At 41.1% G+C, this 12,492-nt stretch overlaps 1 protein-coding gene across 1 annotated transcript; it reads right to left on the bottom strand.

Annotated features, from left to right (window-relative positions):
* Positions 1-3: 3 nt before the first annotated feature.
* On the bottom strand, positions 4-12,446 carry LOC106567282 (eukaryotic translation initiation factor 4E type 3). Its single transcript, XM_014136407.2, has 9 exons — positions 12,247-12,446; positions 11,972-12,085; positions 11,724-11,890; positions 3,844-3,916; positions 3,586-3,680; positions 3,409-3,469; positions 3,236-3,302; positions 1,540-1,695; positions 4-1,365 (listed from the first exon to the last, which is right to left on the bottom strand). The coding sequence occupies exons 3-9, from the start codon at positions 11,885-11,887 to the stop codon at positions 1,319-1,321; spliced, it is 663 nt and encodes a 220-aa protein (XP_013991882.1). The 5' UTR covers positions 11,888-11,890; positions 11,972-12,085; positions 12,247-12,446; the 3' UTR covers positions 4-1,318.
* Between the last annotated feature and the right edge of the window lie 46 nt (positions 12,447-12,492).

Below are 12,492 nucleotides of genomic sequence, written 5' to 3'. Positions count from 1 at the left end.
AAATACATGTTTTGCATTTTTATTTCTTCATATTTCAAAATCAGCAAAAATATTTATTTTACATTTTGACTGGTTCAATATGTTGAAAATAAACAACATTTAAAAAAAACTAGGGGAACACAAGGCACCATTCCAGAGACTCAGTTGAGATCTCATCTTACTAAAACAAATACTTTCATTAAAAACAGCAACAATACCCAGCCATACAGTCTGTAAGATTATTTGTTTCTCTCTAGGAGACTAATCAATCATAGTGTTTGAACATGGATGACCTGAGTCACAGTGAAGGACATTGATCAACTACAGAGATGGCATCTGATAACAATTACAAGATTACAAAACGAAAAAGCTCGGCAGGGAACATGCACTCTCACACAACTAAGGGTTAGAAAGGTCTTTGGTAAAGAGAAGTACTCATTCAACTCAAAGCACGGTTTATACAGCATACAGTTTTTTTATTTTAAGAAGGGTTTCTTTTAAAGTTTGTAGGACTTTAATGAGAATAATATTCATGATAGAAATGTAATATTTCTTGATTAAATCCCTTTCGTGGAGCTTATAATAAACACGTGCACAACTTAGAAATCAGCATCAGTGAACTGAAGAAACAGTAATAGAGATGCTGTTTATTATAGTAAAAATGAAAAGGCTTGTGCATTTCGGAAAAAACAATATTGAGTGCGTTTGTTCAATGATCCACCGCTATTACAAAAACACTCTGGGTAAACTACTGCATTATTTTTTCCCAGTACCATTTTCTGATTTTGTACAAAAGTTGGTGTCACTTTACAAATCTAACAACAAGTAACAGTTAACAGCTTTCTTTCCCCTAACCCCAAAAAACAACAAAAAATACCAAACAAATAAACATTGAGAATGTGCAACATTTTTGCATAAAACCATATGAATATTACTGTCTTGAGGAAAATACTCTTCATTCATTCATTCTAGAATAAGGTAACAATGTAAAATCCCTTACATACTGAAAATATATTCTGAGATCTGGAAACCGTGATAACAAATAAAAGGCTCTGGTAAAATTGCACTGTTGAGATCAAATGTGGTAAAAAGAAATATGTATACATGATCAACTATTGTCCTCTTCAGTTTTAGCTAAATATCTTAGTATAAAAAACAAACACTAAAGAACATGTTTATTAGTCATCCTAAAATGAAGCCCCAGCTATTATATTTTCTGTCTGCCCAAACAGAAGTAATTGTATAACACATTTACAAAAGACAGTAGAGCTCAGATTAGGGGACAATTCAGTCCATTTCGAAGACCAAAAATAACAAAGTGTAAAATGTGCAAAGCGTGCTAATGTCTTGGGCGACCTCCTTCGAAGGCATGATGCTCCTCATGTGCTAAAATAGAAATAAACATATTCATCTCATGAGTTATCAATAGGCTCGTTCATCAGACACATGACAACAGTATGTAAAGAGTAAAGTTGTTTTGATGGAGTGAATGAGCATGTACTCTAGTCTACTTGTTTTTATCATGACATGTGAATGTCATACACGGTAGAAAGTACTCACGCTTATAAAATACTGCCTTAAAAGTTATCTGTGGAAGAAGTTCATAGATCCGTCCAAGGACGTTTGCTTCGTTAGCAAAAGAGGCAATTCCATTCCAGATTTGAACAACATCTTCTCTGTCTCGTATGCTGACACTAACACCAACCACCTCATCCTCTGAAATACAACCAGAGAATAAAATATTTCAGATAAATACATCAATACCCTTCAATTTTGAGGTACAACTTTACAAGGGACAGAACATTGTATGTTTTTCTTTATGACAGGATGTTCATGGCATTTCAGACTTCTTCTGTATGGTTGACTCAAATCCAATTGTATTTGTCACATGTAGACTAACAGTGAAATGCTTACTTACAGGTCCTTTTCCAACAATGCAGAGTTAAAGATACCAATTTGGGGGGGGAAATAGAGACAAGGAATATATACACATTGAATAACAATAATGACTAAAATAGCATGGCTATATACAGGGAGTACTAGTACCGAGTCGATGTGCAGGGGTACGAGGAAATTGAGGTAGCTGTGTACATATAGGTAGTGGTAAAGTGACTAGGCAACAGGATAGATAAGACAGTAGCAGCAGCGTATGTGGTGAGTGTGAAAGTGTGTGTGAGTGTGTATGACGTCAGTATGTATGTGTTGTGTGTGTATGGCACAGGAGGTTGGTGGCACCTTAATTGGGGAGGACGGGCTCGTGGTAATGGCCAGAGAGGAATTAGTGGAATGGTATCAAATGCATCAGCCACATGGTTTCCATGTGTTTGATGCCATTCCATTGGCTCCGTTCCAGACATTATTATGAGCCGTCCTCCCCTCAGCAGCCTCCACTGGTGTGTGGGTGTATGTAGTGTGTGTGTGTTGGGGTGTCAGTGTAAGTATGTGTGAATGTGTGGGTAGAGTCCAGTGTGTGTGCATGGAGTCAATGCAAAAGATTTGGGGCAAAGAAGGGGCAATGAAAGTAGTCTTGGTAGCCATTTGGTTAGCTGTGGTTTAGCAGTCTTATGGCTTGGGGGTAGAAGCTGTTCAGGGTCCTGTTGGTTCCAGACTCGTGGTGCACTGGTACCACTTGTCATGCGGTAGCAGAGAGAACAGTCTATGGCTTAGGTGGCGTGGCGTGGCCAGGACCTCTCTACCGCCTGGGGTATAGAGGTCCTATGTGGCAGAAACAACAAAAAATAGCCTGCAGACGGCTATATCGGTCTGCTAATACAGGACTAGTAAAGTCCCAGTGCACTACTTTTGTGAGAAAAAAAAAAATATATATATATATATATATTTTTTTTCAGGGGGTGCTGCAGCACCCCTATGTCCTGAGGGGGGAAGAGGCGCTGTCGTATCCTCTTCATAGCTGTGTGGACCATGTTAATTCCTTAGTGATGTCGACACAGAGTAACTTGAAGCTCTCGACGTGCTCCACTACAGCTCTATTGATGTGGATGGGGGCGTACTCGCTTTTCTGTTTCCTGTAGTCCACGATCAGCTCCTTTGTCTTGCTGACATTTAGGGAGAGGTTGTTGTCCTGGCACCACACTGCTAGGTCTTGGACCTCCTCCCTATAGGCTGGCTCATCGTCGTTGGTGATCACTGACTAATTCTTCATGACTGTACAAGCTGACAAAAGACCATGTAGACCAAAACCCACAGTTGGAGTCTGAAAGACACTGCACACGATGCACTCTCTCTTCACACTTACCTGAAGCACAGTAATCAGTGAATTGCTCCCCAATAGTGGCTAACAGTAACTCCTTCCATACAGCAGGCTGGGGAAATGAAGACACATTGAGTATGTTACCAGTACACACATTTACACAACAAACATAAATATGGTATGAATGATTAAAACATAACATAACATATTGTACTTACAGTGCTTTCTTTGGGTACTTTCATTTTCCAAACTCCCCCCTTTGCATTACTCTCTTCTTCCCTGGATGAAATGGAAAATGCATAGCAAGACAGAGAGTAAATGAAAGGTAATACCATTTACACATATAATTATGCATAGACCTATGTGTTTGCATTCATTTGATTATTTAGTCTTACCAGAGTGGTCTTCTCTCTCCTCTCATTAAGTGATAGCTACATCTCAGTGGTAAACTGGAAACTCCAGGTATATTGTTGTACACGCTCCAAAAGCTCTATGAAAAAATATGAGGAAAAAATGCAATCTTTACCATGATTATCAAAATCATAGTGTTGCCTTTATTACTGCATTATTATGAGAAACACAAATACATAACATGTGCATTTATCATGATGTGGCAATTATCTTAAACCTCTCAACTAACACAGAGAGCTTACCTGAACTGTTTGCACAGTGTAGATTTTTTTCAGACCGGATTCACATTCTGCTGCGGTTGTTCCTGGTAAAGATCTGGAGGAAAGATCCAAACAAAACATCAATATCTAATTGAATCTATATATAACTCTGCATCTGGCATGATCTAGCAGTCTTAAAATAACCTGTTTTGTTTTTGTATCTATAGCAAGCCTTGGTTCCCCCACTCTGTGAACAGGCTTTACTAGATATCGGAGAAGATCAGGTCAGAGAAGATCAGGTGTCAACTCCCTTTCCACAGGACTCTAGCCCAGCAGTAAACAAGACTGACTGACCCCTTTAAAGTTGACTGCCTTCTCTCTTGGCCAGAGACGTACACTACATGACCAAAAGTATGTGGACACCTGCTCGTCAAACATCTCATTCCAAAAATCACTGGCATTAATATAGAGTTTGTCCCCCCTTTGATGCCTCAACAGCCTCCACTCTTCTGGGAAGGCTTTCCTTTCCACCAGATGTTGGAACATAGCTGCAGGGACTTGCTTCCATTGTCATGCTGAAACAGGAAAGGGCTTTACCTAAACTCTTGCCACAAAGTTTGAAGCACAGAATCGTATAGAATGTCATTGTATGCTGCAGTGTTAAGATTTCCCTTCACTGGAACTATGGGGTGTAGCCCGAACCATGAACAGCCCCAGACCATTATTCCTCCTTCAAAATGTACAGTTGGCACTATGCATTCGAGCAGGTAGCGTTCTCCTGGCATCCGCCAAACCCCGATTCGTTCATCAAACTGCCAGATGGTGAAGTGTTTTCCACTGAAATAGAAACCCATTTCATGAAGCTACCGACGAACAGTTCTTGCACTGACGTTGCTTCCAGGGGCAGTTTGGAACTCGGTAGTAAGTGTTGGACAGGAGCACTCGACGCTCACAATCAATGAAATGTATTTATAAAGCCCCTTTTACATCAGCAGATGTCACAAAGTGCTATACAGAAACCCAGCCTAAAACCCCAAACAGCAAGCAATGCAGATGTAGGAGCACAGTGGCTGGAAAAAACTCGAAAGGCAGGAACCTAGGAAGAAACCTAGAGAGGAACCAGGTTCTGAGGGGTGGTCAGTCCTCTTCTGGATGTGCCGGGTGGAGATTATAACAGTACAGTGGCAAGAAAAAGTATGTGAACCCTTTAGAATTACCTGGATTTCTGCATAAATTGGTCATCAAATTTGATCTGATCTTCATCTAAGTCACAACAATAGACAAACATAGCGTGCTTAAACTAATAACGCACAAATTATTGTATTTTTCTTGTCTTTATTGAATACATCATTTAAACATTCACAATGTAGGTTGGAAAAAGTATGTGAACCCCTAGGCTAATAACTTCTCCAAAAGCTAATTGGAGTCAGGTAACCTGGAGTCCTATCAATGAGACGAGATTGGAGACGTTGATTAGAGCTGTCTTGCGCTATGAAAAACACTCACAAAAATTGAGTTTAAGAAGAATCCTAGATAGTCAGCTAAAGACTTACAGAAATCAGTGGAACATGCTAACATCTCTGTTGACGAGTCTACGATATGCAAAACACTAAACAGAATGGTGTTCATGGGAGGACACCACGGAAGAAGCCACTGCTGTCCAAAAAAAACATTGCTGCACGTCTGAAGTTTGCAAAGGTGCACTTGAATGCTCCACAGCGCTACTTGCAAAATATTCTGTGGACAGATGAAACTACAGTTGAGTTGTTTGGAAGGAACACACAACACTATGTGTGAAGAAAAAAAAGGCACAGCACACCAACATCAAAACTTCATCCCAACTGTAAAGTATGGTGGAGGGAGCATCATGGTTTGGGGCTGCTTTGCTGCCTCAGGGCCTGGACAGCTTGCTATCGTCGATGGAAAAATGAATTCCCAAGTTTATCAAGACATTTTGCAGGAGAATGTTAGGCTATGTGTCCGCCAATTGAAGCTCAACAGAAGTTGGGGTGACGCAACAGGACAACAACCCAAAACACAGAAGTAAATCAACAACAGAATTACTTCAACAGAAGAAAATACGGCTTTTGGAGTGGCCCAGTCAGAGTCCTGACTTCGACCCGATTGAGATGTGGAGCATGACCTCAAGAGAGCAGTTCACACCAGACATCAAGAATATTGCTGAACTGAAACAGCTTTGTAAAGAGGAATGGTCCAAAATTCCTCCTGACCCTTCAGGTCTGATCCGCAACTACAGAAAACGTTTGGTTGCGGTTTTTGCTGCCGAAGGAAGGTCAACCAGTTATTAAATCCAAGGGTTCACATACTTTTCCCACCCTGCACTGCGAATCTTTACACGATGTGTTCAATAAAGACATGAAAATGTATAATTGTTTGTGTGTTATTAGTTTAAGCAAACTGTGTTTGTCTATTCTATTGTTGTTCCCTAGATGAAGATCATATCAAATTTTATGACCAATTTATGCAGAAATCCAGGTATTTAAAAAGGGTTCACATACTTTTCTTGCAACTGTACATGGTCAAGATGTTCAAACGTTCATAGATGACCAGCAGGGTCAAATAATAATAATCACAGTGGTTGTAGAGGGTGCAACAGGTTAGCACCTCAGGAGTAAATGTCAGTTGGCTTATCATAGCCGAGCATTCAGAGATCGAGATAACAGGTGCAGTAGAGAGAGAGAGTAGAAAATAGTAGGTCTGGGACAAGGTAGCACGTCCGGTGAAGAGGTCAGGGTTCCATAGCCACTGGCAGAACAGTTGAAACTGGAGCAGCAGCACGACCAGGTGGACTGGACACAGCAAGTAGTCATCAGGCCAGGTAGTCCTGAGGCATGGTCCTAGGGCTCAGGTCCTCCGGGAGGGGAGGGGGGGAGCATACTTAAAATTCACACAGGACATCGGATAAGACAGGAGAATTACACTAGATATAACAGACTGACCTTAGACCCCTGACACAAAATATTGCAGCATAGATACTGGAGGCTGAGACAGGAGGGGTCAGGAGACACTGTGGCCCCGTCCGACGATACCCCTGGACAGGGCCAATCTGGCAGGATATAACCCCACCCACTTTGCCAAAGCACAGCCCCCACACCACTAAAGGGATAACCGCAGACCACCAACCTACTACACTGAGACAAGGCTGAGTATAGCCCACAAAATTCTCCACCACCGCACGAGCCCGAGGGGGCGCCAACACGGACAGTGAATTTCAACGTTGATTGTGTGACGTTCTGTGAGCTTGTGTGGCCTACCACTTCGCAGCTGAGCTGTTGTTGCTCCTAGATGTTTCCACAATAACAGCACTTACAGTTGACCGGGGCAGCTCTAGCAGGGCAGAAATTTGACAAACTGACTTGTTGGAAAGGTGGCATTCTATGACGGTGCCACGTTGAAAGTCACTGAGCTCTTCAGTAAGACCATTCTACTTCCAATGTTTGTCTATGGAGATTGCATGCTAGCGTGCTCAATTTTATACACCTGTCAGCAACGGGTGTGGCTGAAATAGCCAAATCTTCTCATTTGAAGGGGTGTCCACATACTATGCTGTAAAAACTTATTTGCCCCCTTTCTAATAATCTCTACTTTTGCATATTTTTTTTTATACTGAATGTTATCAGATCTTCAACCAAATCCTAACATTAGATAAAGGGAACCTGAGTGAACAAATTACACAACAATTACCTAGTTATTTCATTTATTTCATAAACAAAGTTATGTAGCACCCAATGCCAATGTAATTACTCCCTAACATTCAATAACTGGTTTTGCCACCTTTAGCTACAATGACGCCAACCAAAAGCTTCATGTAGTTGTTGATCAGTCTCTGTGGAGGAAGTTTGGTCCACTCTTCCATGCAGAACTGCTTTAACTCAGCAACATTTGTGGGTTTTCATGCATGAACTACTCGTTTCAAGTCCTGCCACATCATCTCAATTAGGATTAGGTCTGGACTTTTACTAGGCCATTCCAAAAATGTGTTGCTTTCTAGCCACTTTCATGTGGACTTGATTGTGTGTTTTGGATCATTGTCTTGCTGCATGACCCAGTTGCATTTCAGCTTCAGCTCACAGACGGATGGCCTGACATTCTCCTGTAGAAATCTCTGATACAGAGCAGAATTCATGGTTCCGTCTAAGGCAAGTCAACCAGGTTCTGAGGTAGCAAAACATCCCCAAATCATCACACTACCACCAACATGCTTGACTGTTGGTATGAGGTTCTTACTGTGGAATGCAGAGTTTGTTTTTTGGTTTTCGCCAGACATAGTATTTGTAAACTCAGGTTCCCTTTATCTTAAATCAGGTTTTGGTTGAAGATCTGATAACTTTCAGTATGAAAAATATGAAAAAAAGAGAAAATCAGAAAAGGGGCAAATACTTTTGCACAGCACAGCACAGTACCAGTCAAAAGTTTGGACACACCTACTCATTCCAGGGTTTTCTCTATTTATGTATTTTTTACTATTGTCTACATTGTAGAATAATAGTTAAGACATCAAAACTATGAAATAACACATATGGAATCATGTAGTAACCAAAAAAAGTGTTAAATAAACCAAAATATATTTTAGATTCTTCAAAGTAGCCACCCTTTGCCTTGAGGACAGCTTTGCACACTCTTGGAATTCTCTCAACCAGCTTCATGAGGTAGTCACTTGGAATGCATTTCAATTAACAGGTGTGCCTTTTAAAAAGTGTATTTCCTTCTTAATACGTTTAAGCCAATCAGTTGTGTTGTCACAAGGTAGAGGTGGTATACAGACGATAGCACTATTTGGTAAAAGACCAAGTCCATATTATGGCAAGAACAGCTCAAATAAGCTACGATAAATGACAGTCCATCATTACTTTAAGACAGGGGTGGGCAACTCCAGTCCTCAAGGGCCTGATTGGTTTCACACTTTTTCTCCATCCCTAGCAAACACAGCTGATTAATCAAATTGCATTCTAAACTGAAGATCATGATTAGGTGATTATTGAAGTCATGTGTGTTAGCTGGAGCAAAACTGTGAGACCAATCAGGCACGCGAGGACTGGAATTAACCACCCCTGCTTTAAGACATGAAGGTCAGTCAATCACTTCAAAAGTTTATTCAAGTGCAGTCACAAAAAACATCAAGCGCTATGATGAAACTGGCTCCCATGAGGACCGCCACAGGAAAGGAAGACCCAGAGTTACCTCTGCTGTAGAGGATAAGTTCATTAGAGTTACCAGCCTCAGAAATTGCAGCCCAAGTAAATGCTTCACAGAGTTCAAGTAACAGACACATCTCAACATCAACTGTTCAGAGGAGACTGCGTGAAGCAGGCCTTCATGGTCGAATTGCTGCAAAGAAACCACTACTTAGGAACACCAATAAGAAGAAGAGACTTGCTTGGGGAAAGAAACACAAGCAATGGACATTAGACCAGTGGAAATCTGTCCTTTGGTCTGAGGAGTCCAAATTTGAGATTTTGGTTCCAACTGCAGTGTCTTTGTGAGATGCAGAGTAGGTGAACGGATGATCTCCCCATTTGTGGTTTCCACCGTGAAGCATGGAGGAGGAGGTGTGATGGTGCTTTGCTGGTGACACTGTCTGTGATTTATTTACAATTCAAGGCACACTTAACCAGCATGGCTACCACAGCATTCTGCATTGATACGCCATCCCATCTGGTTTGCCCTTAGTGGAACTATCATTTGTTTTCAACAGGACAACGATCCAACACTCCTCTAGGCTGTGTAAACCCCCTTGGGTTGTGCCGTGGCGGAGATCTTTGTGGGCTATACTCGGCCTTGTCTCAGGATGGTAAGTTGGTGTTTGAAGATATCCCTCTAGTGGTGTGGGGGCTGTGCTTTGGTAAAGTGGGTGGGGTTATATCCTGCCTGTTTGGCCCTGTCCGGGGGTATCATCAGATGGGGCCACAGTGTCTCCTGACCCCTCCTGTCTCAGTCTCCAGTATTTATGCTGCAGTAGTTTGTGTCGGGGGGCTAGAGTCAGTCTGTTATATCTGGAGTATTTCTCCTGTCTTATCCGGTGTCCTGTGTGAATTTAAGTATGCTCTCTCTAATTCTCTCTCGTAGGACCTGAGCCCTAGGACCATGCCTCAGGACTACCTGGCATGATGACTCCTTGCTGTCCCCAGTCCACCTGGCCGTGCTGCTGCTCCAGTTTCAACTGTTCTGCCTGTGGCTCCCGAACCCTGACCTGTTCACCGGAGGTGCTACCTGTCCCAGACCTGCTGTTTGCAACTCTCTAGAGACAGCAGGAGCGGTAGAGATACTCTCAATGATCAGCTATGAAAAGCCAACTGACATTTACTCTTGAGGTGCTGACTTGTTGCACCCTCGACAACTACTGTGATTATTATTATTTGACCATGCTGGTCATTTATGAACATTTGAACATCTTGGCCATGTTCTGTTATAATCTCCACCCGGCACAGCCAGAAGAGGACTGGCCACCCCTCATAGCCTGGTTCCTCTCTAGGTTTCTTCCTAGGTTTTGGCCTTTCTAGAGAGTTTTTCCTAGCCATCATGCTTCTACACCTGCATTGCTTGCTGTTTGGGGTTTTAGGCTGGGTTTCTGTGCAGCACTTTGAGATATCAGCTGATGTAAGAAGGGCTATATAAATACATTTGATTTGAATTTGATAAAGGCTATTTGACCAACAAGGAGAGTGATGGAGTGCTGCATCAGATGACCTGGCCTCCACAATCGCCCAAACTCAAACCAATTGAGATGGTTTGGGATGAGTTGGACCGCAGAGTGAAGGAAAAGCAGCCAACAAGTGCTCAGCATACGTGGGAACTACTTCAAGACTGTTGGAATAGCATTCTAGGTGAAGCTGGTGGAAAGAATGCCAAGTGTGTGCAAAGCTGTCATCAAGGCAAAGGGTGGCTACTTTGAAGAATCTCATATTGCTTCAAGCTTTTTTTTGGTTACTACATGATTCCATATGTGTTATTTCATAGTTTTGATGTCTTCACTATTATTCTACAATGTAGAAAATAGTAAAAATATAGAAGAAAAAAAACACTTGAATGAGTAGGTGTGTCCAAACTTTTGACTGGTACTGTATAGTGTACATTGATATACATAATTTCAATAAGAACACAATGAAAAGAAAGATCTGTATAAGCAAAACCTATGTCCATTATTGTGACATCCATCATAGTGTTTTATTAAACTGTAAAAAAAAGAAGCAAAGTCTAAATGAAAACCAAGACAGAGAAAAGGTATCCACATTACAGAGTCAATGTAAGGCGGAAACCTAAACAAAAACAGACTTGCCTATGATTTAACTTTTAGTCTTGAGATTGAAAATAAATACTTTCACCCCTAGGCCTATATTCAGGAAAAACTGTTTTTTATTTTATTTTTTAGAACAAATCAGTATTGAGGGCCTCAGGCTTTCCCCAACCCAAGGTCTTAACACCGGTTACATAGCAGAGGTAAACAAACTTTGCCCCATATACAAGTACTCACAGTGTTGATAAAAATAGACAAAGTTCAATTTCAGCAGGTCATGTGTACACTTCCCATAATAGAATATTTGCTAATAGTCAGTGAAGCAGTGAGCTGAAGTTTTACAATTAATAAAATTGCCGATAGCCTGCCTAAGACTGAGATTTTGAGAACATTTTCTAACTAATGGTACATTGCATGGTACCATATCACCGAGGAATAAGAAACAATGATTGCGAAAACACAGGTTATAGTGTAATAATAATATACGTTACTATTGTGGCGTTATACCCATGCACTGTCTGCAACTTGAAAAAGACTCCTTTGTTTTGGCAAGGCTTGCTAGCTAGCTATCACAAATGCAGTTGAATTCATACAAACTCATCCCATGAAAACAAATCATAGAAATAATCACCATCAAGTCCATGTAATGATAAAATTGTGAACTTACCTATCAAGCCAAAAAGTCCACGGAGAATGTAATGGGAGGGTGCCGTTTCCATCGTTGTTCGTGATGTTCCCCAATTCTCTTTCGTCAATATGGATGTTACGTTCTGCGGAGTTTTGACTTACTGTGTTGTTCAGTTGCAAGGTTGGGACAGCAGGAACGGCCATTTCCTGGGTAGTAAAAATAATCGATTTGATTGTTTTTAAAATATCTCGTTTCACCTTTTGATTAAATAGGTGTAAAGTGCCTACTTCGCTGACTCATTCGTAGCTTCACCGGTCTGGCGCCACAACAACAGTAAAACGATGACGTCTAGCTGTCTGCAGGCCAAACGTTCTTGTCATAAACGGCAGGCGAGATTCACACTAGGAACAGGACTGCCTTAAATTAGTATTACATGTACCTCAAATTTCCCCTAAAACATACCAAGACCCCTTAATAGGAATGAAATCGTCCTTAAATTAAACAAATTACCTCTTAAGTCTCCCTTAATTTTCAAATGCAAAAGGAGACCCATTATACATACCTTAATTTCAATTGTTGGTCAGTACCCTTTATTTTTCTATTTAAGTGCATATGAAGGATATCAAGAAACGTATCCTTAATAATATCTTACTACAGAATGTTTGATAGCTCCCTTGTTTTGGGGGTTTAAGGATAGGTCAAGGTACATACGGAGCATGCCCTTCATTATACATTGCTTTAGATTGTTTTTGTTGATCCTTACATTTTCAGATTAGGTGCCGCGCGCGTAGAGTGGATATTTTTTCTG

The sequence above is a fragment of the Salmo salar genome, chromosome ssa13, assembly GCF_905237065.1.
Source record: "Salmo salar chromosome ssa13, Ssal_v3.1, whole genome shotgun sequence".
In the NCBI taxonomy this organism is placed as follows: domain Eukaryota; kingdom Metazoa; phylum Chordata; class Actinopteri; order Salmoniformes; family Salmonidae; genus Salmo; species Salmo salar.
This window is presented reverse-complemented; position numbering and strand designations above follow the sequence as displayed.